The sequence below is a fragment of the Numida meleagris genome, chromosome 1 (genome assembly GCF_002078875.1).
Source record: "Numida meleagris isolate 19003 breed g44 Domestic line chromosome 1, NumMel1.0, whole genome shotgun sequence".
Lineage (NCBI taxonomy): Eukaryota > Metazoa > Chordata > Aves > Galliformes > Numididae > Numida > Numida meleagris.
Window position 1 is genome coordinate 56,444,871 of NC_034409.1, and position 27,888 is coordinate 56,472,758.

General features: G+C 37.7%; 1 protein-coding gene across 6 annotated transcripts; it reads right to left on the reverse strand.

Moving 5' to 3' along the window:
- SPIC (Spi-C transcription factor) lies at positions 42-26,248 on the reverse strand. Of its 6 annotated transcripts, none has more exons than XM_021387709.1 (6): positions 26,101-26,248; positions 8,472-8,497; positions 7,753-7,846; positions 5,875-5,987; positions 5,066-5,174; positions 43-2,273 (listed from the first exon to the last, which is right to left on the reverse strand). In XM_021387709.1, the coding sequence occupies exons 2-6, from the start codon at positions 8,472-8,474 to the stop codon at positions 1,846-1,848; spliced, it is 747 nt and encodes a 248-aa protein (XP_021243384.1). In that variant the 5' UTR covers positions 8,475-8,497; positions 26,101-26,248; the 3' UTR covers positions 43-1,845. The 6 variants fall into 6 exon arrangements, with proteins under 6 accessions (XP_021243401.1, XP_021243370.1, XP_021243409.1 ...); XM_021387717.1 differs by lacking the exon at positions 26,101-26,248 and adding an exon at positions 13,736-13,902; XM_021387703.1 differs by lacking the exon at positions 26,101-26,248 and adding an exon at positions 10,008-13,158.

The window sequence follows — 27,888 nt, forward strand, 5'->3', positions numbered from 1 at the left end:
AATGTTAATGATTATAAGTTAATTTTGATTTGAAAGGTAAGGGAATGGAAAAAAAAAAGTATTTATTTCCTTAACAAGTAGATGAGGCTGAGAAAAGTGAATCCAAACACGCTGACAAAGTGAGCATTTTATGCAAAGTAGATTCTTATTGCAGTGTATGTTACCAGCCTTGTAAATAACACAGACTGCAATGAGTGACAGAAGTTTAGTAAATAAATGTGCAGTTTCTTACCAAATTTATGTACATTATGAAATTCGTGATGTTTTATTTAAGTAAGTGCTCACACGGTGAGAGCATCCTGACTTAAAGATCTCAGTCTTTTGTAAAAGTCCCACTACATTCAGTGCTACAGCAGAATCCAGACTCAATTATATACAACTAGAGGCATCTTCTGTCTATTGTATAGAAAAGTTTGCATATGGAAAACTACACTCAAAATGGTAACGGCACAGTTGTGACCTTCTTATTTTGAGAGGTGTTCAGTGACAAAAAACCTGGGTCTTAGTGTTGTTATTGTAACTCAGATTTCTAAGGGTACACGTCCTTCATCTTACCAAAGTATTAACACAAAAGCTTGAATTTTGTTTGAGTGGAGTATGTTGCATTGTGTCTATTACATAAATGATTTCCCTGTAGATGTAAGCAGGAGTTAGATCAAGTAGTAACTATTAAAGTCAGTGAATTTTGTGTAACATATCAAGCCACCATTTATATCTCTTCAAAGAAATCAATTTTGTTTTTATTTTTACCTGAACCTGCAGTCACTTGAAGCAAAATGCAGAACACGAAGCTGAATGCAGTCAAATGGAAGTATTTTAGCACAAGAGCCAAACCATATGATGATACAAGCTGGCAACGGAATAGAAGTATCAGAAAGAATATGTTTATTGATATCATCCTGGCATAAGGGGATAGTATTATTTTTTTTATCTAAATTTACTCTTCTTCTCCATGAAGAGGAGGTAAAATCACCAAGTCTCTCAGCAACAATACCATACAGAAAAATAGTTGGAGAAGCAATACTATATTTCTATACATAAAGTTATAACTCCAAAGGTGGTTATTAATAACAAAGCCGAGTTCATCAGCTGAGTATAGGACTGATGGATAAGAGTGCAGCTTCTCACATTAGTGAGGGAGAACTGTAAATAACTTCATAAAAAGTATAATCCTTTGCTAACTCTGTCATAGTATGGTCTCTTTCCCAAAGAATCCCCTGACAACAGTGAAATGCACACCTGGTGATCCTAATACCATGTGTCAGGTGTCATCTGTGCTAAAATATGTTAATATAACTGATTAAGGATTAATTGGACAACAGGTGCACCTTCATGTGGACTCTATAATTCAGCCAGGGATTCACTCAAAAATCATCTCTTACTAAGGAGCATTGATGAAAAAGCAGACAGTAGCTTAGCACAGTTGGCAAATCTCTTCCCTTTCTAATTCACATGCATCCAATTGTGAACTACGGTACAACAGCATCTGCATTCTGACTGGAAAGTTGGGGATATGCACAGAACTTCCGATGAAGTGAGTGAGCATTGTCAGGATGGGATCTTTGATCCAGACTGCAGACAAAAGTCTTGATCCCTATCTTGGATGTACTAGCTTGAATTTGTAGTACTTCCTTTGCTCAATGCCATAGAGAACAGAATCTAGCCTACAGCTGCTGTTTTTCTTTGATATTCAATGGCTCTTTATTGGTAACTTCAAAAGGAACAAAAGTAGGTTAAAGATCATTTTAAGCCCTCTTCGTGTGTTTGCATGACATAATATAGGAAAAGCTATGTATAGAGAAGAGCTCCTGTGCTGAAAAGTATTACGAGCTGTTTATGTGATATCTAGCTGTTAGCATGCTGTAATGCATAACCATTGTTATACATATAACTGTTGTAATTGATCCAGTCATCTGCACATTGATATTCTTGGTTAGGCTGAATGTACGGATGATAAAGAGTTTCTTTTCCCAAGAAATAGGACGGAGCAAGTCTTTGTAAAACAACAGCGCTGAACTGGTACGTCAGCTTCCTTCGAATTTTAATAATTTCACCTGTTCTTCCATAATTCCTCAGTGCTCTGGCCATTTTCTGATATGTCATGATCTTGCGGTTTCCCTTTCTTTCTCCCCACAACTCTGCAAGTTTCTCCTTGTTTTTGGAGACAAACTGGAAGACACCATTGGGCTTATCCACCCACTGGATGCAGTTTGCCATGGCTGGATCATACAGAGACTCATGGAGGTACTCAAACAGACGAAGTTTTTTTCTACCTATTAAGAAATAAAGTACAAAAGGTCAGAATAGACTCTTGCTTGTTTTAAAAGACAAGTAGTTGTCTTATTCCTGGAAAGGATCTCACAGGCAAAAGCATAGGTAAGCCTAGTAACCTGTCAACAATTAAAAATCAATATAAACTTCATATAAAAATTAAAATATTGATATATTCAATTAAAAGTTCAATGTATTAAATGGAAGACCAGCAACAGCAAGTGGGAAATAACATACAGATCTGTGGTGACAGAAAGGGATTTGGTGATTAGAATTTTAAGAGCAAGTTATTAGTAGATCATGACAAATACGTGGTGACTTTGGTGTATGTTAGGTCTCAGAAGCCACTTTTAGCAGTCTTCAGACACTTTGCAGGAAATCATGTCCTCAGGCAATGCTGGCAAGAAGTTCTGGAGATCCAATCTGAATGCTTTTTAATAAATACTTTCTCCCCTTAATCAAAACCCAAAGATTTTAGGATGAACCAATTTTGACAGGTTTGTTTCATGAATGTTTTGAGGAAGCAGTGTAGTCTCTCATATAAGGAGGAGTGAGCAAGAAGGAATAGCAAGCTAGCTTTGTGTTGTAAGCCTCATCTAGTCAATGAGGAGCTACACCTTCTTGTACAAAGCATTTTTCTAAAAGCATGCAGAGATTTCAACTTGTCTTCCAGTGCAGAATAAAGAAAGCAATATTTGTCAGTTAAGTAAATTCTCCTTCCCACAAGTTTAGCACTCAAGATTACTAGTAAGGCTTGTTTAATTTCGCTTAGGTCTTGTGGGTCCCTCTCTTTGAAGCGCTCCTAGTTCCCTTCACAGAGCCAAGGGTGACCAAGAAGCTGCCATAAGGAGGAAGAATTGAAGATTATGAGACAAAGAGGAACATTTTGCAGAAAGAAGAGTATATGCAGAAGAACGGCTTCCACTTCAACAAAAGTGGAAACAAGCAGCTGCACCTAAATTTCCTAAAGTCTTGTCTTTCATGGCTATTTTAAACTAAAGGCTGGGGAAAAGAGACAGTTGCTAAGGAACAGTGAGGTCGAGCCAAGACATCTGTTAGGGATGACAGTAACTCTGCTTCTGGTGATAAGGAAATAGGAGAGAAGTGGCCAGACTAGGAAGAAGAAGATCCTGAAAACAGAGGTACTTTCCAAAAAAACTATAAATCTTCAGGATCTAAATAAAAATTGGCCTGTAGCTGGAAGTACATTTTTTACTATGAATACATATAATATTACCAAAATGAGTGGCTTAAAAGCAAACAGATGAAGAGGACTGCCTGGCCACAGCAAACACTCCTGAATCATAGTGGGTGACATCCTTAGATCCCCTTCAGCCTGAGTTATCCTATAGTCCTGTGAACCTATGTTAGAATGAATAAAATAAGGGGACATCTGGACGTTTGTTTTGTACATCAGAGCCTCTAGCAACTGCAGACTGAGTCTCTGCAGGAAAACGATTGTGTGACCACGTATGTAACCAGCATCTCAGAGTTCATGGTACCTATCCTCTTAGTTCAATTGTCATTTCTGTCCAAGCTTTTATTTCTAGACACAAACACAAAAACTTCTTGATTTCTCCAGCTGATGTCTTAGTTTGAGAGTGCATACGGGCTCATATGTGCAAATGAAGATATGTTTCCATACTTCAGCTATTATCACTGAAGCCCTATGCCATGTGGACACACCAATTTGAGCTGGGATTAGCGCGTGGATCTTCACATTGCATAAGTCAGCAGTGTTCACTACCTGTCCTCAAGCTGTTGCACAGCATCAGGCCAGACATTCTCTCTGAATGTGTCTTTTGAAGTTTCTCTCTTGATTGTCTCCACTTACCACGCTTTAGTTCTTATCAAGGAATGGTCTTGAAGTGCATGAACTGGATTTGTTTCAGATGAAACCAGATTCAAAATTGCTCTCCAGAAGTACATTTAAGTCACTGTAGATTTCAGAGCTTGTGGCCATCCTAGAGATAGCCCTAATAACCACTGTGAAACACATTAAACACGGACTTTAGAGCCTCAGTGCTGGTTGTTTCATCAACAGATCTATTCCTAAAAGGCCACACTACTTGCTACTGTACAGATAACTTCTCATGCATCAATAGGAGCTCAAGAGTACTAAAATTGTATGGGCACAGAGCAAATAGATTGATAATAATGTAAAAGAAACATGAAATAGGAAATTAAGCTTAACAGAGCAGTAACAAATGAAAGTAACTTCAGCTAATGACACATGAAATTCTCTAGTGCAACACTGGGTAAGACTTACAAGAGCAACATTTCTGGATTGGCATGTTTGTGTTTGCAGCAGTGAATTACAAGAGTTAGGAGTCCTGAACTTAAAAGGAGAAATTATTCTTCACATCGTCCTAAGGAACTTGTAGTAGCTGAGCTATTAAGCAACAGAAACCATAGTACCCACCATCAGTGGGAAGGGATGATACCAGAAACTGACAGCATGTGGTTAAAGTCAAGAGAAGGGGATTTCAAAAAGCAAGAAAACTAGGAAGCTGATCAAAATGACCCCACAGTCAAAAGTAGGTACGATAGCTCAGAGTGGAAGTTGTGGAAATCTCATCCAGTAGAGTCATAGAAAGGATGCTGAGTCCCGTATGAAAAACAGAGAACGACTGCAACAACTGAAGTACAGCGGTGACCACTGATACCTGACATATTCTCTACAAAAGAGATATGCACTCAAGTGGAGTCAGCCAAAAAAGCATAAAAACAGCTATCATCAAGGGAATTTTAAATTAACACTATGCACTTATCAAGAGATATTCTTTCTACACACCTTTCCCTGCTTTTGGCTGGACAGCAGCAGCATGCATCACTTGGCTTTCTGGGGTATTCTGCAGCGTATGGTAGACAGAATCTTCTGCATAAAAATCTGCGGCACTGTTCTTCAAGAATTAAGACAATGAAGAGTTAGCAACCTAAGAATTAATTACCTGAAGCCTTATAAATGCAACTTTTCGTCTCCTGACCCACAGACGACTTTTCACAGCCACGAAGGCATGCAGTGTACTCTATCAGTAAAATGGTGCACCAGCATGTTCAATTGGAATGATGGCCCATCAGAGGAGACGAGGGAAATCAGAGTAATTGCCTCACTCTGCATCTTCAACCATTCCACTGGAAGCAGAAGAGGAACTGTGGACATTTTTTCCAGAGTCAGTAAAAGACAAGGGCCACCTGAACTGTGTCAGAAGAGACTTTGTCATTCCTGTGTTATGTTTTCACTAATCTGCTGGTTGAAAGTGGGCTTTCGTGGAATTCATTTACCTGAAATTATCTCCCCTGCACCACCCATTTTGCACCACTGCTGCAGGCCACGCTTCCAGAATAAAGATGGGCTCTGCAGGCTAAAGTTTGTTTTAGCTGTCATTTTACATAATGAACCACAGAATAGCACCAAACAGCTAAAATGATTCCTGAAGAGAGACTATTAAATATGTTTTGCAGCTATGTCTCAGTGTGGTATCACCTGAATTATGCCCGGCCAGACCGAGTTTATGATAGAGTTAGCATAATTATTTTTACTAGAAATCACAAACGGTCAACCAATTTTCAGTTTATATCCATAGTAATTAGGTTGCTTACTATCACAGTTCTCCAGCTATATCCTGGGTCCTCTGTAGAGGGTACTGCGGAGTAGCTGGGACTTGCTCGGAGGTGGGGATGATGGTTGATCACAGTCAGGCAATTTTTATAACCTGAGAATTTGGAGCAAAAACTGAGTAAAAAAGAGAAAAGGAGGAAAAAAAAAAAACAAACCAAACCCAAAAGCAACAGCAACAAACAACCTAGCATACTACTGGCCCTGTCAAAATGCAGTTATCCTATTGTTGCCATCTAGATAATAAACTCTCGATAGCCAGGACGTTTCATGCCAGTGGGTTTTCCAACATAACCTGCATACAGTTACCTATATTGGTACTGCTAACCATGCCCCTAGGCTGGTTTTCCTTACCTTCATGATCTAAAGCTATGTTCATTAAGATAAAATGTCAGTTATTTCATAGTATTGTGAAGTAGTTTGCTTAATAGAAAAAAGGAGGGACAAACTGATCATCAAATGCAGGGAGTGGGATAATTATAAAATATTATTATACATATTTTGAACAGGAAACACATGATTCTTCAGCAAGTCATTAGTACAATGCAAGTGAGAATATAGAAACATGAATGAAGGACAGAAACTGGTAAATATGATGCTGGGCAATACTGTCTCAGTTATACAAAAGCATTACTACTTCAAATCAGTTACAGGAAAAAAGAATTTCTCATAGCATCTGCAGTGCCTGAAAGGAAACTCAGAAGGAGCCCAAGACTTCAGAATGTTTAAAAGAAGCAGAAGAGGACTCTGGACTAAGGCAATGGAAGAATTTATGTGCTGTGGGTGGTCAGAACATTTGGAGAGTACAACTACTGCAAGTGGAGCAATGTGTGTGAGCAATGGGATGTAACTGCAATCTGAGTTGCAAGTGTTTAAATGTCATTCTGTTGGTCCTGACAACAGATACAGGCTGGAACACTGTGAGCATTTATATATAGTGGATACTTCAGTGTGCAAATTACCACTGAAGTGAAGGCAAAAACTTATTAACAACAGCTGAAGTTATGAGCCAATTGGTCTTATTTACATTTCAATATATCTGAGATAAATGTTTAAATAAACTTTCTTGTATGAAATACATTCCTCACAGAAGACAGTAAATATGTTCTGGACGTAGAGGATTTGCTTTTTACTTTCCTTCCATTTCTATTCATGATATAAAAACGCCATACACAGATATATTTTAAATTTTATAGCATTTTAATTGCAAATATCTTGCCTGAACTGGAGCAATATGCAGCTTACCTATATTTTATGTTTTTTAATGCATAAATCTTAGTCTAGAAGCCAAGAAAATAGCTTTTCTACTAATTACCTAGACTCTGTCTAAAAATACATAACATTTGTATCTTAATGTAAAAAAGCAATTACAGAAACAAATTTCATGTGTTGAATTCTTTGTCTTCTTTTAGTCTTTGCACTGGAATTCATTCCTATATGAGTTTATTTACAGTGTAACATAAGGGAATTTTTCAGTTCAAACATTAAAACTCGAATATGCTTGTTGCACTTTGGTCTTATACATTTTGTTTTGAGCTCAATACACCTCGACTAGTCCTGGATGAGAAGAGGAAGGGGGGCTGTCCAGTAACTTCCCTGTGATGTAGCTTGGAAGATGCAAACCACTCTGGGCAGTGCCAGGTACAGAAACCCTCCAACCCTTCTTCCTCTTTTTCATCATTGAATGTCTTGGGTTGGAAGGCGCCTCATTGATCTAGTTCCAAACTGCCACAGGCATCATACTCCTCAGGTGTCCATTAATCTACCTCTAGGAAATTACTCTCCCAGCCACATGTTTTAGGAAACGCTTTTCCCTAAGAATATGAAGCTGTAAGTAAAATAAAGCAATGTTCCCTCTTTACCTTGTGAGTATTGCATTTCTCTGTCCGAATGCTGCTGCAGTACTTCTAGTGCATCTTCAAAAGCTTGGCCCAGTATGTCTTGATCAGGAAAACTCTGCAAGAACATATTTCTGTCAAAAGTCAGTAAAGACCGGGCATTCTTCAATACCATCAGTAGGACAATCCCAAATAAATACAGCGATTACATAGAATACACAGGTATCATACCATCCTCCTGGAATACGTATTTTGCAGAAAATTAAGCATTACCAGAATCTTTACTATTGTGAGAAAGTTCTCACTCCTATGAGAAGCCTCTTTGAGGTCAGTGGGAAAACTCTCACGGGTAACATTACTCACTCAGGCAAATGTTTCAAGGTTCATTTCCGTGATTTGCAGCAGAAGTTTACTTAAAGGGTGTTACCGTTTTATAGATTTAGTGCAGAGGTATATATCACTTGTTTAACATGATTTATGAAGCCAATATTATCATTCAATAACATCAACATGACAAAAAGTATTATGGGCAAATCAGGAATTGCTAATGCAGAGAAAATGTCACATTATGCCAATGTAGGAGACAAAGCATGGATTTTCAGTAAAATTTACTGTCATTTTAGAACATCATGTATTTCAATTAAAGCTAAAAAAATCCTCCCAAAATCTGAGTTGACCTAAGAGCTTTCTGTAGTGTATTTGAAGCTCTCAGTAACGAAAGAATAATGGCTTTGTAGACTTACCATTATTTAGATATCAAACTTGAATCCTGTTTAAAAAAAAATAAAGTTGTATATTTCAAAATAAACAATAATTATCTCAGCATAAAGAAAATTAACTAGTGATGAAATAATAGAAAATAATATAGATAAAAGAAATTTAGGATTAGAAAGTGGTATTTTATTTTAATGCAATTAAATACATGTAACATTTTTTTTTTGCACTTCATACTATCTTTCATTACTGGTGTTTCCAATCTCATTAATTCTGTAGCATTTAGATTACCATCAGTATCATCATAAACATATTTTTAAAGACTACCTGACATGAAAATGAGTTATTGCCAACATTCAGTCTTACCTCCACTACAACCTTCTCAAAGAAAATACTGACTAGAATTAAATGAAAACATTTAAATCTTTTTGTTCTTCAGATATAGTAGAAACAAACTTGTTTTTTTCCATTACGTAGATTAGCAGCTGACTATATATGAATATACAAAACTCCCAGAGTAAGTTTGAGTTCCAGAAACAAATTTCATTGTTTAATAAACAGTGTAGACAGACAGTTTTTCAGATATCTTAATACAGAGTATTCTTTTATATACAATATTGCTCAGAAACTATTCCTTATTACCTCTTATTGACATTGTCTACATTTGTTACAGATTATAATAATTGAAGTTTTTCATAACTTGCAGCTCTTTTTTTCCTGTTCTCATTTACATTAATATTTCAAAATGGTAAAAAATAACAATAAAAATATATTTTTATTTTTTATTTTATTCATTAAAGCTTTGATTATAGTCTGTTGAAAAAAATAGACATTTTGGTAGTGATTTCAGCAGACAACAAAGTTGATCTATGTGTGATGTTTTAAAATGCAAAGGAGAGAAAAGATGCTTAAATATAAGAGAGAAGTATTTTCAGCCAAGACTCAAGATGGATGTTCTAACCTGCTAATTATACTTTAGACTGAATATACATATATTAAAGTACACCAATAAATACTATAAACATTCATAAAAGCTTTTTAAAATCTTGATGACGATAAATGTCAGAAAGATCTCAGCATGTGAAGTGAAATCCTTATGATTCAGTCAATTGACCTTGCCAGAGCCAATGGGATTTCTCTCTTTGATTTCAGCACAGCAATTATTTCAACAAACTAATTTCACTATAAAGCCAGAACAGACCAAATTAATTCTTTACTTGCAATGGTTGCCAGATTCTTCGAATATAGAGCTGTAGAAATTAAAGACATGAATCTCATGGATAAAGATCATAGTTACCACAATTTTAATTAATTCACTTTCCTTAAAATGCCAATTAAAATTAAAATTGTCTAACCTAAACTTCAAATTGACAAGTGGTAACCTTGACAGAGCATCTTCAGTTGATGCTTTTCAAAGCCTGAAAGGGTACTGAAAAGTATCACTATCAGCAATTTACTGTTGAATGATCGTACCAATTACAAAACTGAATCCATCTTAAAAAAAAAAAGAAGAAAAAGAAAAAGTTACACCATAAATAAATTAAAAAATGAATCTGAACACTTACCTAGAATTTCAGCTCTACACACCACACAAGATTTTCTCTGTTTTCATACATAAATGAAAGACTGAGTTCCCATAGCAATGGGTTGGCAAAGGGGCTGCATTAAATAGCTGATTTTGGGGAAGTGTTCTGGGAAGGGAATTTTTTTGAGAGTAAAGGTGTAGAACAGTATTAGCGTGGCCTTCATTAAGCAGAAAAGGGTGATTTAAACAAATAAAATAAAACTAAACATTGTAACTACTTAACAAAAACATGAAGATTCTAGGCAGTGGAAGAGATTCCTTTTGGCTGTGAGACATCCTAACAGATCGGTATCCTAACAGATTGGTATGTTACATCTAGGACAAAATCATACATCCTCAGTCTATCCCAAATAGACTGTAGCGGACCTTCAAGTTTTAGATGAACCTCCTGTTTTGCTCAGAAGCAGACCAAACCGGATCCCAAAATACAAGTTTTGGAGAATTTCAGAAGTCTGCTTCACAGCTTAGGTTTATATCCCAGGCCCAGCTCTAAGGCATTTAGTAAAGCATTTAGTAAAGATCTCGTTAAGCTGTAGCTCCTGATTTGATGCACCCTTCCTGAGCAGCCCAACTCATGATATTGCGTCCTCTGGGATGAGGACTATCCATGTTTTTCAGTGCAAAAACTTTTTACCACTGACATAGTATATTCCATGCCATAGCTCTGTGCAGCCAAGTCTTTTAGAGGCACATATTTTGAAATGTTGTTAACATATAGCATGACATTTCTGTAAAACAGTAATTGCCTCTTACAATATTTATCTATATTTCCTCAGTCAAGAACTGTCTTGACAGTCATAGCCTGCACCTGCCTATGAACGCTGAGTGGAAGTAAATTGAAGCCAATGTTAGTATCAACCACCATTTGCTTGTTTCAGATGCAAGTTGCCTTTTCAAAATTTACACCACAAACTTTCAAAAATTATTTTTAGTGGAATATATTAATACATGTACATGTTTTTTCGAACTACAAGTTCCACTTCATAGTACTTCTCTGGTGTGACACGGGTTTATAAAGAAAAATGAACCATCAACAGCACTCTCAATTCAGTGACTCAGCACTGGATTTCAGGGCAAAATTTTATTACACAGTTAATTCCCTCTCCATAAATTTAAATTTATTCTGTAATGTGGATAAACATCGATGTCTTGGTTTGGTTCTTTTCTGCAGTATAACTATGTATCAGATTTAAAATTATAAAGTATCTTCAAGATCCCTTGTGGGTATCATCCTGATAATTGAGGTACTAATTGGCAATCTGACCTACATACCCCAACATCTCTATCTGAAGCCGGGCAATTCACATTCATTCTGGCCACACAGCTACTGGCTGGGGCCAATGCAACCATGACCAAAGTTGAGAAATTCAAGCCATTATATTGCTCAATCACAATGTTTCATTTAGGTAAGAGGCTACAGTGTAAGGAAGGTCAGCAAAAGGTTTATTTTCAGAAGAAATGGGAAAGTGCCATACATAGAACAATCATATCACATGTAAACATGAGCAATCACTGTCTCATTGGGTAAATCAAAACCCCCTTTGTATAGTCAAGATAGGCAATTTGTTCGCCTCTACCAAGAAATGCTGTCACAGAAGAAAGCCCGTTTTGATTTTTCGCCTTGGATGGGAAGACAGATTCCAGATAAAAGCCTAAAAAAGAGAACTTACTATTGAAATGTCTCATACAATTGATGTGCCTGATAGCAAAATTTGAATATCCATTAGAAACCGCAGCATCAATATTTTCGTGATTGTTTAAGTTTCAGAACATTCTGTCATTCTTGCTTGGCACTGAAAGTCAGTTCAGATTAGTATAGAAGTTCAGGTTAAGATTAGTATAGAAGAAGCATTTTCACCTTTCTGAATAAAAATCAAAACTAAATAATGCATTACAGCAATTGGTGGGCCCTAGAAAGCATGAAGACTCTTACACGAGGCATTGTTTAAATGTAGAATAAAAAACAGGCCGCTCCTTCCTAAAGAAGCACGAAACTTGAAATTGTCAGCTTTCTTACCAGACGTTTACAGCTTTCTCAGAATTTTTTGAATGTCAGACAGTTTGTAACTGCCCAAGTAACACAGACAGACCACTTGCAATAGAAGAAGACCCTCTGTTTTTAGAAATGATTCTATAATAGGGAGTCATTTGCCCCATTTGTAATAGACCAACCACCAATTCAGCAGTCTTCATAAGTTCATTATTAAATGAGGCAGCCACAGAGAGCTTCCATCCTTGCAAACTTGTTCTGGCCTTTGGCAGATCCCTTTGCAAATCCTCATCTGGCCATGCAGCAGTTTGAATGAGCAATGACCTTTGTCATGAATTCCCATGGCTGTAGGTTCACAGTAATAACAAACCCACAGATGCTGTGTCCCTGAATTGGTCTGGAATATAATTTCTAATTATTGGCCTCAGAAAGTACTTGAAATTCCCAGCCCCAAAATACAATGAAACTTCTCCCTCAAAACACATAAAAACTAGCAAAATCCAACAACATCAAATACTAAACTAACAAAAAATAAAAATAAGCATGCTAACTACCAGCCTAAGTAACACTGCTTACTGTGATTTTGATCAGATAATTTGTGTAGAATTACAGATGGAAAAAAACTGAATGTCACCATAAAAATGGAAAACACAATTATGGCATTATGTCACACAAGCAAATGAGATAATGAAACTATGTCTGAAGACTACCTTTGTGTTGGGCGATTTTGGTCTATGTATTTTGACAAACAAAATGATCTATTCAAATACCAGAAGATGAGAATATTCTTGTTTTACAAACTGTTCTACAAATAGCAATGAAAATCTATGCACTGCAAAAAATAAACTTTTTTGTTGTTATTGGCAGATTTACAGTATCTTTTCCCCAGCTGGTGGAAGTTGGTACAGAGCCACCAAAGCCAAAGGATCACTGATGATTTGTATAAACAGAGATTCTGGCTTGTATCTGACACTGGTCTAATTTTCAGTTCAGTAAGGTGAAACTTGCTGTGCCAGCACTAATGCTTCGTATTCTTCCCCACCTTCCTGATTTGTGCTGTTTCTTCAGCCACCTTGTAAAGCATTAGATTTGGATAGACAGACATAGTGGCATTTTCATATTTTAATCCTCTTTTTTTTTAAAAAAAACAACTTTGTCCAAACATTCTCTCCAATTATGTCCCATGTATGCAGTATTTTCTCTTTTTAAGACGATAGAAAAAAATGTTTTAAAATTTGAATTTTAAACCTAAAATGAGAGATTATCTCAATCAGACTCACTTCCATACCTTTGAATGTGAAACCTTTGCCTATTACATTGAGATTCAGAATAATGTTTTTAATTTTAATATTGATTTAAAATATCTTGCTTTAATTTTTTTAAAATATTACTTTAATCCTTTCAGAGTTAATACTTTTCTGGACTTCATAGGGCTAAAGTAAAAATTTATTTCTATTTCTAAAGATGCTCTCTACTTTTAGACTATCTCAGAATTATGTATGATTATCTTAATGTAAAGGATAGAAATTGAACCACTGATGTGTTTAAATCTTAATTCTGATTTGAGAGCTCACCATTCATTCTTAAAAGACATGTTTCCTAGGTAAATTTTAGATGTGTAACATATTCAGTTTAGACTGATTGAATAATTAGAGTTAAAAAAAATCCCAGGCATTTGGATAAATCATTGCAGAGGTTAGGTATCAAAAGTTAATTACCTCTTTTGGGACGTAAAAAGAGAAGTTTATCATGGAGGCCGCATGAGTAGACAGATCAGCTCTTCTGTGGAAAACCCTTGTCTAACCCTCCACTTTACAACTAGACCCAAGATATGGGTCCAGTTGTCCATGTCAGCTGGCCTTCTCAGGAAGTTTCTTCTTCGACTCCGCATAACCTAAGGAAGTGAGTTTCTGCTGGGAAGTCCCGTGAAGACAGAAGATCAGAAACCACAACAGAAGCACAAGGAACTAATAACAAATGCATTGAAAAAAAAAAAATTAAAAGAAGATTTTGAAGTTATATATGAAGTAATGACTTGATTAATCTACAGTTATGAGTATTGGTGGAATAGATAGAACTACTACAAGCCAATAATCCTGCTGGGGAAAACCATCAAGAGAAAGGCAAGATTAAAAATATCAGAGAATTTTTAAAAAATAGCTATGGATAATAGAAAGACTGTCATCAAGAGATGAACTAGATAAAGGGTAAAGATGGAAAAGCATATCGAAAGAAGAACACACTCTTTTAATAACCTTAACTTTAATAATTCTTAATGGTGAAGCTGGGGAAACCAAACAAGAACTAAACAATGTTTTTTATCTATTTGTGGAAGAAACATGCCATCAGATTCAAGGGGTGCTTTGATCATTTGGGATTAATTCATTACCCTATTTTAATTCCATTCTCCCCAAATCGTTAAGATGAGATTTTCTAGGCATCAGAGACTTTTGGACTCCAGAGAATGGAAGAACATAATTGTGTCTATTTTTGAAAACCTGAAAAAACAGGAGTATAGTAATTGCTCTTAGCATCATCCATATTGCAGCTTAGAAATTCAATCTTGAAGCTCAGGCCAGATCAATAAAAGCAGATGTTACAAGTTAGGCACCAAAATACGTATGTTTTAGGCGCCTTGTCTCCAGAATGCAGAACATACATTACTCTCCCTAGGCTCTCTCTGAAGCTTCTGGAGACAGATTTGTACCTCCAACCAGAACCAACAGGCACAGTACCACACAGGAAATAAGAGCACTTTATCTAGCTAGTAAAGAAACATTAGAGAAAAGCATGTCTGATATCCCAACCCTTTCCTTCCTTCTAAAACCCTTCTGGAGGATATGGCAGTGGTATGCTAAGTGATTGAAGGGATGCCACGAGCCGTGGTGATATGAGTTCAGTTTCCTCCTCAGCCTATGGAGTTCAACCTCACATTCTCCACCACTGAGGAGAATGCCCTAAGCAGTAGATCTACACGACAAATCCAGGCTACAGCACTTCTTCACCATCAAGCTGGGACAGCTAAGTTTGAGTCCCAGTTAGCCATCAGAAAGACTGTTTCCCAAACTCTTATTTCTATAGCTGGACCACAGTCTACTTATGGCTATTACATATAGAAGTATCATCAAATTCCTTAAGCCACGAGATGTCTCACACAGGAACCTTTACAGCATTTTTGTGTTACATTCAGGTATCTAATTGTCTACAGACTTTGGAAAGCAAGTAAAGAGGTGCTGGTGAAGTTAAATGCTTACAGAAATAGGCAACTGCAAAACAACACTTTTTAATTCAGCTGGGGTAACAATACAAAAGTGTTTCACAATAACAATACTTCCAGGTAGAGCCTGGAAGCAGATCTGAGTTGGTGATGATTTCAGAACAGGAAAAATTCTCAGAAGATATACATGCCTTCTAAGAAAATCCATAATAGTATGTAATAACATGGTTTCTGGCTGCAGCGCAAGATTTTGGAATTGATGGGATTCATTTTGTAGGTCAAAAATCAGTGCATGTAGGGAATGCAAAATGTGCTCCCCAAACTGTGAGATGGAAGAGGCAGCTGCTAAAAACAAGGCTTAAGAAGAGACAAAAAGGTGCACTGGGTCAGACCAAAAGTCCACCTGGATAGTATCCTGTCTCTGACTGTTGCTTTTACTGGATGCGTAAGGATAAGCATTAGGGGAAAACCAAGGAGACCTAGTTTCTAGCAATCTGTTGCACACAGTCCTCCTTGTGCCTGATGTACTTGGTTCCATGAAGTTCTTATTCTAACACTCATATGGAATAACCAGGATAATCACTGATAGCTGTTCTGCATGCCTCCGAGCAGGTTGATGTTGAAGGACCAGCGCCAAAGTTTTGGATACAACAATGATATTTACCTCAAAACAGAATATTTATAATCAAAGAAGGACAGAGACTTAAAGAAAAAATGAGTAAGGAGAATAAGATCTTAGAAAGTCCATAGCAGAATAAAAGAAAACATTAAAAGACCTGTAGCAGACCTATATAGAAACAAACAATATAAATGTAATGTAGTCCTAACATTTCTAGTGGACAAGACACATACCAGGTTCAATCATACAGACCACTTAAACATCTCTTGAAAAGACACATCTTAACAAGTTTCTTAACAAGAAAAAAATCAACATATTTTACTAAGTAAGCTTTGAATTATCTTTAAATCCTCTGGTAAATTACCAGCATTGAAAAAATGCACTTATAACAGAAAGCAGTGGAAGCAAATCATGAGATCAGCCTAGGTTTCCCAAGATAATAGAAACAATAAGTGTCATATAAATGAAAATACCAATTTTATTCATGATAAGAATATAAAAATTTTTTTCATTAGAAGAGTACCGGCTTATCTTTACCTTAAATGAAGGTCAGTACTGTCAAGGATACTGATATAAAGCCTATGAATTATATATATTTCCTTTATAATTCCAAAATAGGGAGAAAGTGTATGAAGATATTATAAAAGGAATAAATTTCACTTAAAGTGGAAGAAAAAACTTCTTAAACATGAATCTGAGTTTTCTGTATTACTCAGTCTTCCATAGAAAATTCATCAGAAGTCTAAGAACCAGAAATGTAAACTGCATGTTGGCATTACCTCCTGAAAACTTAAAAGGGAAATCGGTTTGGGCTTTCAGCCAAGAAATAAAACGTTTCATAGGAATTTTCCTCCAAATATTTCTGCTGCAGATATTTTTGGTTTAGTGAATTAAAGATAAGGTGCACTGATAGCCTGGCCCAGACTGTACAATATGCAGCAGGAAGGCCAACAGCCCCTTGTAGGCAGATGTGCTGAAAAACTGAATATGCCTTTACCTTTAATGTTAAAGCATTCACTGTGTGGAATCACATTCTGATATCTTTCTCATCCATTTTAGTACCATACACTATGACAGATCCCTCAAAGTTTTGGATCTGTGCAAGCGTGTAACCACCAAAGGCCTAGCAGCTAAAGCCTCTGACAAAGTGTCCATTTTCAGGGACAGATTAAGTCCTGCCAGGGAGGGGAACAGCTGTTTCCTACACAGGGCTGAGAAGGTAAAAATAGAGTATTAGAAACTTGAAAACAGATAATCTGAAAGGAAGGAATCATAGAATCACAAATTTGGAAAAGACCTCCAAGGTCATCTAGTCCAACTGTCCACTCACCACCAGTATTTCTCCACTAAACCATGTCCCTTAGAACAACAACTAAACGTTTCTTGAACACCTCCTGGGATGGTGACTCAACCACCTCCCTGGGCAGCCCATTCCAGTGCCTGACCACTTGTTCAGAGAACTTGTTCCTAATATCTGGTCTGAACCTTCCCTGGTGCAACTTGAGTCCATTCCCTCTAGTCTTATCGCTAATAGGAAGCTGTATGGTTGGGAGGAAGATAGAAATAAATAGTTATGAGAGGTAACCTATTGATAGATCTCAGCTGCAGACATGAAAATGTGTCAGAAGCTCTGAATCAAAATAGTTAATATCCACAAACTATTTAAAGCCATTATTAGCATTATAATTATCATATTGAAAAAAGGCCAGCACATTCAGTCTTTACAGAAGGAGTAGAACAAGGTCAGATTTCAGCCTTAGTTCTAGATAGGAGAAATACATTTTAAGGAACTGCAGGGTGGTAAAGGAAATTCTTTAAAAATAGAATTCCTCTCACTACTATGCTCTGAAGATGACTTAAATTAAAAGCCACTCCAAATAGGGTTTTAAGCTTTGATGATACAAACACTTCTGTGGGCATAAAGTGCTATCACTAGCAAACAAGCACTTCCTATATTACCAAGAAAGTGTTGTAGAAGCACTTAGGCTTTGGGGATTTTTAGATTCTGGTATTACAGAAATCCTGTACCTTAATGGTAGGGTGGGAGGCATGCTGGTAATACTGTTGCTCACCCTGGAATCTTTCTCTGGATTGGAATTTTATGAAACAGTGATTTATGGTTTTAAATTTCAAATTAAACTGTATTTTTGCCATGGCTTCTTCTTGGCCACATTCTTTTCAGTTTCTTTAAGGGTAAAAGAAGTGGTAAAATCTGACAAGTAACTTGTCTAAGAAGAGTTGGGTTTTTTTGTTAGTTCATTTGTTTTTTTCCTACATTCCATCATGAAAATGGTTAGAAAAGTGAAATATAAGGGGAAGAGATCAGTTAAAACAAAATTTAGGAACAGCTTGTTGTCCACATTGCCATTCTCTCTTCTCTCAACTGCTGTAGAAATCCATGGAATCAAATAAACATTATAAAATCTAGTTTCCTTAAAAGAGACCTACAATAAAAGGCTAAGTATCTGTTTGTTGAATTATCACTGAATTCAACAAAGAAGCAAGATTCTTGTCAGCCATGTCACACCTCAGCCTCATGTAGATGCTGTAAATGTCTCCTATGGAATTCCTCCAGCCCACACCTACAATATGATCTCAGCTAGTCCAGCTCGCTCAGGACTTCTAGGATGCATTTGATAAAGGTAGGCACAAAAGAAACATCAGAAAGCATGAAGCAGATTGAGAAATGGAATCATGGTTTTACAAGCAGGGTTTCTGGTTGCCTTCTGTGAAATTGCTTTTAAGTTGTTGGCAGGCTAATTACTTAATGCAGTCATGTACAAGAGCCTAGAATAAATATAGGCTTAATTTAAAGTGGCTTATTTTAAGATGACTTCATAGATGTTCAGAGCTAGAGACAGAGTTCCAAAAAACTTTCAGATGTAGCCTTAAATTCATGCCAAATAGGAAGCACATTTTAACTTAATACTAAGCATGTGCTTAACATATCTGAACAAGTTGAGACCCTGATTACTGGACAGTAAGAGGTACCACTGCATAGTAATACAATGCCTTGCATGCTATTAGACCCCCAAAAAATGCACGCACCTTGCAGGAATAAACGTAAATAAGATTCCAGAGAAAGAAGATTGCTAAGTATATTTTTAACATGATACAGCACAGGGAAAAGAGAAACAGTGAGTGCCACATCAGTCTCCAAATCAAATGGTATTTTTGACCTGTGTCTGCCTTACTTTCTTCATTTCAAGTCAAGCTCTTAACATTATCTGTGCATAATATATGCCGGAGTCTTGAAAAACTTTTAGATTCAAGGAATGTAGAGCCTACTCAGTTAAATTAAGTACAACAGAAAGATTATGTATTTCAAATGCATAGCCTGAGAGATTAAGCTTTACTCCATCCCATGGCAGGGAGCTACAACAACATAGGTAATGACCTCTAATTCTTGCCTGTTTTCAAACTGATTTTGAATAAATGTTGAGAAAGACCCAAAAATGGAAATAATGACAGAAATAATTAGCTTAATGTTATGTTTGCATGCCATTGTGTGCCTCATGTTGAACACTTTCAGCTGAAATGCAAGGCAAGCAGAACTGCTTTGTCCTTAATAACATCCTCTTGAGGACTGTTCAGTTACGTGCTATCTGTCAGATACAGAAAATCTCACCAGCATGTTTTATGCTGAGGATGTCTGTCTTCTGCTCCACAAAAACGGATCTGAATTTAGATAAAGCTGTAAGCCCCTGAACATCACTTCACCCATAGTCAATAAATGTTTACAAGTCAGCATGTGAAGCCGGAGAAGATATGCTTTGCTCCTTCCCAGCTTCTTCCTAGGCAGTGGACTGTACACACTTAAGGAAGACTTTAAGAGGAGAATTTGGGCTAATTTTTGTGGGGTATACATGAAGAGAGTGCAACTGAGGATGCAAAGTTTTTGTTTGAGCAGGGCAAGAAGACTATAAGCCAAAGACAAGGAGAATGGAAGACTGGTCTGTAAAAGACAAGGGAAGGAGGGTCAAGGTTAAGGAACGGAGGGGAAAGGTCAATGCCCTTTTCCAATTCCCAAACTTTCAAGATTTAAGCAGGACTCAGCAGAAGCATTCCAAGGACAGAAAATGCAAAAATCAAAAACATATCCCCCTTCCTTCCTCCCAGGTTGTGAGAACATTTCCCTCTGAAGGACTCTGCTTTTTCTGTGCATGGATTAAATTTTGCTCTAATGCTGACTGTTTGGTAAATTAGACTGTCATCTGCAGAAACCCTGCCACATCTGTTGCAGAAGTTATAAATTAATCTAGCGAATAAGGAAGAGAGGATGCTCTCAAAATTAAAGCGGCTGAAGGCTACTCTGGAGAAGTGGGTTCTGACCCTGTCTTTACCACAGAGTTCCCAAATAATGCTAGGCAAGTCCCTTTGAACAAACTTTCACAGGTGGTCACTTACTGTGTGTTCCTCATTTTCTGGATGTCTGACATGAGACCCCAGTACAGATTTGCAGAAATGCTGAGTAGTATCAGCTGCAGCCATGGTCCTGGAGAACAGTCTGGGCTCATAGCTGCCCACAAATGCTGAACTCTCTAAAACACAAGTGCTTAGGTATCTTTTATCAAATACACAGCAGGAGTGGGTATTCTCTAAATTAATCTCTTTGTGCCTTCATTTCACAAGTGTAAAGCAAGGATGATAAAATTATCTTCACATCTTGAAGCTCTTTTGAATATAAATGTCCTAATGCTGTTACAATATTCATATGCTGCAATGAGACTTGTGCAGCAAAGATTGTGTAGCAGGAACAGCTGGTGACCATGCACTGGTCCAGGCTGCCCAGGGAGGTGGTGGGGTCACATCCCTGGAGGTGCTCAAGAACCGTGTGGATGTGGCACTGAGGGACATGGTCAGTGGGCATGATGGGGATGGGCTGGTGGTTGGACTAGGTAATTCAGTGGTCTTTTCCAGCCTTAATGATTTTATGACTCTATAACACGCATATATATATAGGGAAGGCAAATTAAAGCTGCCCCAATCAACTTAATTTTGCCATAATGCCACTAACTTTTCAGTACTTGATTTGTAACCTTAACATCATTTCAAAATAGTTTCAAAACTGTGTGCTCAGAAAGATTGTGTTTTTACTAGTGTCTTACTTTAGAATATACATAAAACAAACAAAACAAAGAAAAAACTAATGATGGAGTCTCAAGGGTATTTCTTGATTCTTAACACGTATGTAAAATTTTAACAGCAATACCAATTTTTTTCCAAAAATGTTTTTCAAGGCTCTTGACTCTGATATATTCATATAAAACAATGCTAACAAAAATGTAACCAGCCAGATATTCTTTCCCCTCAATTCCTAGAGTCTCAGTGTTCATCTCTATCTTAAAAATGACCAAACTAAAACATATCAGATGGATTATGGGCACAGAGCAGATACAAACACATTTAAGAATGTTATGAGAAGGGTGGCAGTGTTTAGAGCTCGGAGATGACAGTGATTTCTCCGCAGTGCTTTGTTTGGGAAAATAACCACTCTGAGCTCGTAAATAAATTTCCAAGCTATATCATCCTCAGCAGCACCACATGAGGAATTAGAGTTACTAAGTGGCTGCTGTCTTTATGGAGACCCCAGCTTGTTGTATGAGATGTGGTTAGAGCTTGAGATTTGCCCGTAGCAAAGAAGCCACCGCGTTGACATGTCTGCTCTCCTTATTTCATGATTTCATTAATTTTCTAGCTGTCCATGGTCTTCTCACACAAACATGGCATGAAGATCTTGATATTATCCTTGCACTACACGTGCAAAAATAATCCACCTACATTCTGATGAAGAAAGAGACACATCAGGTCTTTTTCAAAAGTAAAAACAGAAAAATAAAACAGCTCTATTTTCCTGTGCGTATCATCTCAATGGAATTAGACTGTCTATTTGTCAGTCCTATTTGCCTATAGTGAAGTACTAAGCGGTAGTACCACAAACTGCCTTTTCAAGAGGTCTTCCTTTGCTATTTCAGGGTACAAAGATAGACGAAAAGAAATTGTGAAAATTACATTGATTAGTAATACCTTTGGAAGTGAAATGAAGCAAAATTAAGGAAAATAAGCTGAAAATGTCCCCAACTTTGATTGAAATCATCTCCATTTTAAGTACGGAATTTCTATGAGAATGCTACAAAACATGTAAATCTACTTTTAGGAGACAAATATGACTCAGCACAAGGTTTATTATAAGTTCCTCTTTTTTAATAGAACTTGAAACTTGCTAACATAGTAGCACCATTCTTACCAGAACAAAAGCAGTAATTCCACATCCTACATTCCAGCAGACATACTGGCTTTATTTTAAAACCAATTTGAAGAAGTAAATGCAATCATTACACAAAAAAAGTATATGGAATGTATGTTTACACAGGAATTTTAAGGCATTATGTAGGTAGATAGGTCAATAAATAGTTTGATGGAGATAGAGCTGTGTGGCAAGAGGGAGAACAAGGCCAGCAGCAATTCAGCAGAGAAACATGCTTTGCTCTATGTCAACGTAGAAAATTTCTCTGAAATTATGTTTCTATTTGTACCAGTAATAAACTGTGTTATAGAGAATATTGCCTTTTATCCCAGTGGATAAAAAAGTACTTTTCTGCATTATGTCTTGTATATGATCAATAGCTATGAATACATTCTCGTTTCAGAGCTGCAGTCCTAGTTAAACTATACACACTTAAGTATTCTGTGTAATTTGGGTCTTCCTTTACCAGGCATGTGTTTTAGTTGGGATTCTAGGTAGCTGCTTAAGACAATATGAATATATTAGATTCATATTTTAGTGTACTTTGTATACATACTTCAGTATTGCAAGAAGTTTTGGAAAGCACAGAATGTTTTTTGCTTTATGAGATCCTTTGCCCCTTCTGTTCACCTTCTGTCACTGTCAGGAGCTGCTTCTGATCTCTGAATGATTTCCCTGTGACATTCCAGGTGATGTGTGTCATACCACCTGAGGAACTGTGAATTTAGCTGATGAACACACAGATGAGTAAGTGAACTCACAGAGGAAAAAGACACGAGAAAACATCAGAAATTTCTCACTGAAGAAAGGAAGCTTCAGTTGAAAGTAGGGGTTAGTAACTGGAAAATAAAGCCACATATTTCCTATTTCTTGCAAAGGTAATTTTAGCTTTTTGTGTTTATTGTTGTTGTTGCCATTGTTGTTTTCTTTATCTCTTTTTAGATTTGCTTGTGATGTTTCACATTTATATCTGACTGCTGACTTCAAAAGCTTTTGGGCAGAATCCAGAATCCATTAGCCTCTCCTATAGTTACAATGATCCTGCTTTTTTCCAGCTACAGATCTTAAGGTTATTGGAAAGCTTTCAGAGGCTCATGGAACCTGGTGATTACGCCACAGACTTTTCTGAATTGAATATCTAAAAAATGAGTTGCACGTGATTGTGAGGGGATAGACTTGCTGATCCAAATGATCCCTTCTGCTCTGCGTTCCAAACCAGGTCAACATGTAGCATGTTTATTATTATATGAATACCAGTGATCTAAACCAAAAATAGCAAACTTTTGTGCTCTTTTGCCTGTTTTTTGGTGATTCATTCCTTTTTTTTTTTTTTTTTTTTTTTTGGAGTCAGTACATGTAGACTTATCACTTGTAAGTACAATATGTTGCCATAAGTGTATCTTTTCATAAGTCCTTATCAATGGAATTTCATATTTTGTCTAGCACATGTTGAAACACCGTACAACCAGGCCAACTTGCTGACTGCAGAGCAAAATGATAGTCAGTTCAGTAACTGTTCTGGCTCCTAACAAATTTCTTTATTTTTTTTTCACAAGAAAGTGAAAAGTTATTGAGCTTTTAAAATAACACTTTGAACTGCTGGAGCTACTAATTTGAATGCATTCATTTTAAGCGAATTTTTACAATACATAGATAAGTGGTTTGGTGGCAATGCATACATTTAAGAAAACAGAATTGGTATTCTCAAGCTGCCAACAGGGAGGCCACTCCAATCAGAAAGTGGAAGACTTAAAGGAGGAATTAATGAGTATATAGACAAATTAGGATATCGCTGGGATTGTTCAGTCTGAAGAAGAGGAGGCTCAGGGGAAACCTTATCGCTCTCTATAACGACCTGAAAGGAGGTTGTGGAGAGGAGGGAATCAGCCTCTTCTCCCACTTAACAGTGATAAGACAAGAGGAAATGGTCTTAAGTTGTGCCTGGGGAGGTTCAAGTTGGGTTTTAGGAACTATTTCTTCTCAGAAAGAGTGGTGATACATTGGAACAGGTGGCTGCAGCTCCTCACAGGGAGCGGAGGGGCAGCGCTGAGCTCTGCTCTCTGTGACAGCGACAGGGCCCGAGGGAACGGCATGGAGCTGTGTCAGGGGAGGGGCAGCTGGGGGTTAGGGACAGGTTCTGCACCAGAGGGTGGTGGGCATGGAACAGGCTGCACAGGGCACTGGGCATGGCCCCGAGCAGCTGGAGTTCAAGGGGCATTTGGACAATGCTCTCAGACGTAGGGTCTGATTTTTGACTGGTCCTATGTGGAGCCAGGGGTTGGACTCAGTGGTCCTGGTAGGTCCCTTCCAAATCGAGATATTCTATGATTCTATGAACTCTAGTGAGTTTGGGATCAGACCTAGAAAAGAGTGAATGCCAGTCTTAAGAAGAATGAAGTAGAGGAAACACGTGATCTGCAGAGGAAAGAAGTCTAGAATAGAGCTTCTGAGGTGGTTTCTGTATGAAGGAGGAAACCACTGAAGAAGGTAATGGGTCTGTGCGAAAGCAACATGTTTTTGAGGCTATGGCTAGCACAATAAACAGACATTTACAATTGCACCACGTAACTAAAGCTTCAATTGAATATAAGCAGAGCTGTGCCAATGACATACAATGGTATCGCTAACTATGCTGTAAATTTTCAGTCCAAAACTGCTTTTCTTTTCAGAAGTAAGGCCACTTGTTAAGCATTTGGGCAACAATGTAAACTATGAAAAAAAAAAAAACAAAAAACAACAATAGGCTAACCAATTCTTTTAAAAAAGGCAGATTTGTTACAAAAAAAAATGAGTCTCCTACATCCTTGCCAGCCTATACAGTTAGTTGCTGAAAATAAGCTCAGTCCTGAGGCAACTATAGAAAACGTGGATTCACCCTGCTTTCTGCATGCAAGGGATGCAAGATTTCTGGGACAGCCAACAGCCCCACAGCCTGGTGTTAACGATGTACTGCAGCAGAACTGAGCTGCTCTTGCTTTGGGGTTGTGGGTACGCATATCATCTGCTGGTTGGGTGATCTGCAGTTTAGTGTGCCACTGGGAAATTCCTGGGATTGTAATTGCAAGCTTGTTATACAGAGATGTTTTCAATTAATCCTTACTTCAGAAATGCACATCATAAGTGAAGATATTAGTGTGGTACACAGAAATAACATAGAACAAATATAAGCCAGTGTAAATGAACCAGTTGCACTCAACATTACTGAAGGTTTAACCAAGTGCTAAAGTAACCATGCTGTCAGACCATCACTGGGAATAGGATTAGCCCTCCAAATGTGTGCTTGAATGTAGGTTGAGAAGTGGTCAAAAACACTGCCAAGCAAACACACTGCACTTCCAAGCTTCTAAGCCCCTGATGGTCAGCAGTGCAGCTGTACCAACCAGAAGGCAACATTTCAACAAAGAACAATTTAGCTCACAACTAAGTCCCAAATCTGTGTTGTTCTGTGCACTTTCCTTACCTGTGTATGCACAAATTCCACAGAAATGCAGGGAAGGCTCAGTACTGCAGACAACAAAGCTAGGAGCTTCACCATGCAAGCTAGGGAAATGGATGGGGTGGGAAGTGGATTGCTCCACGTACTACTGCATCTAGGGATCTCTTAAAGGTGTGTGCTCAAATTCAGTGGAAAATCACTGAATTACTATATTTTGAAGACAAATACATGATGCCACAATTAAAAACAATACAATTGTCCATTAATTCTTAGTAAAAATAAGGATGTTAATCTAATGATTGAACCTCAAATATTTCTATTGTAAAGTTTTCATAGCACAGTACATCATATATTATCAGAGGTGGCTCACTGAAACTGTTGAATATGAAGTCCAACAACTACTAAAAATCCCTCTGCAAGTCCAGCAGCTGTTCAAAAGCCATAGGAAACGCTTTAAGGGATCTTATTACAGGGCCAATGCACAAAGCAGTCATAAACTGTAGGTAGAATAGCCCATAAGCAATTATATAATGATGACATTTAACAAAGCAATTCCAGCCTTACCTTTAATTAGTGTGTTCAGGAGGTGAAGAGAAGACACTCGCCTTATGTTCCCCCTTAGGTCTCATGTAACCCATTCTTATTCTGGAGGTATTTAATTTTACAAATGAAAACTGACTTTTTCAGTAGCAGAAGATTCTTCTGAAGGAGAAAATTCAATTTTGCTTATATATTTTTCATAGGTGGGGAAGTTGTATCAAATCAAAGAGGTACTTTTTTTCTTCCTGAGGAACATGCCACAGGACAAACTACAAGAAACTTGTGTGAGAAGGAATAAACTATGATTTACTTTGGGTATGTGTTTGGGGACGGGAAGGTACTCAAAAGCAGCTCTGCAAATCTTCCCCTTGCATCAGCCACTGGCTGTTTTTCTAGTTCAACTTCTGATCCTGTGAAAAAGTGTCAGAATGATAGTTTCTGGCTACTCAGTGATTGAATGGCTTCTGAGCTAATATTGGTCAGGAATAAGATCTAAGGATAATGGGTTAATTCTGTGAAAACACCAGCTCCAGCATGGCTGTTCACTTGACACCTTCTCAGGTTTGATACACACTAGGAACCATTACATCAAAATGAGAGCAACATGTAGGGGTAAGGGTCATTAAGCAGCCACCATCACCTGCAGCTCACTGTCTTGCATATTAAACAGTTGGAAGTTTATTCAGTATCCACTAACTTAAAGAAATGCTATAGACCAAACAGTTGGACTCAATGGTCTTTGTACGTCCCTTCCAATAGGAGCTATTCCATTCCATTCCATTCCATTCCATTCCATTCCGTTCCGTTCCGTTCCGTTCCATTCCATTCCATTTCCAAACTGGAAGGTATAAATACATCAGCTTCCCCAAAAAAGCTTCTAAGGTGGATTCAACATCAGCTTGGCATGGGTCCTCTCACCATCAGCTGCGTAACAATTTTGCTCATGGGTACGAGAATTATGAGAATTTGTGAGTGAGAAGCTTCATAAATTAATGAAGTGACAGCTTAGCAAATTCACATTTTAGATTAAACTTTTAGGCTCCCATTTTAGACAGAAGGAGATTGAGTCCTTGTTTGATATGCTTGTTTATCTTCTCTCCTAATGAACTCGTAAAATAAAAATTAATTTACAGTGCACAGAGGTCCTGTGAATTTAAGAGATCCAAATGAGCCGTGGCACTCCAGCCTCAAAAGCAATCAACAAAATCAAACAGCAGGGATTATTAGAAAAACAACAGCAGACAGAAGAAAAAACACTGAAAAACCACCATGTGCATTTGATGCTCTCACATCTTGCATGTCATCTGCAGGCCTGTCTCTTGAAGGAAGACAGCTAGAGAACAGAGGACAGCCCAAGCTACAGGATGATGGCGGCGAATCAAAAATCACATAATGGCTTGGGTTGGAAGGGACTTTAAAGCCCATCCAGCTCCAATGCCCCTGCCGTGGGCAGGGCTGCCCCCCACCAGCTCAGGCAGCCCAGGGCCCCATCCAACCTGGCCTTGAGCACCTCCAGGAATGGGGCATCCACAGCTTCTCTGGGCAGCCTGTGCCCATGCCTTAGAAACAGCAAAGGAGGATATAAGAAAGTGGTCATGAAATTAGAAAAAAAAAACAGTCAAGAAAGTGAATAACTTTTTTGGTGGTGGTTCAGGATATGTAATTGGCAGAGGCTGGAAAGGAGGAGTGAAGGACAATAATTCTACAGCCTCTCACATTGTCCCCAGGGCATCCATCTGGTGACGTCCTTTGTTGGAGGCAGGCTACAGATTGGAGTGAACCTCTGACTGGCCTAATATAGCTGTGCTTCTG

Excerpts from the sequence above, each read along its gene's own strand:
- SPIC (XM_021387695.1), bottom strand. The coding sequence starts at position 13,768 with ATGATAAACTTCTCTTTTTACGTCCCAAAAGAG. Across the intron at positions 5,988-7,752 it reads AGAAATGCAATACTCACAAG|GTTATAAAAATTGCCTGACT; the intron begins GTAAAGAGGGAA and ends CCAAATTCTCAG. Across the intron at positions 2,274-5,065 it reads CCAGCCAAAAGCAGGGAAAG|GTAGAAAAAAACTTCGTCTG; the intron begins GTGTGTAGAAAG and ends ATTTCTTAATAG.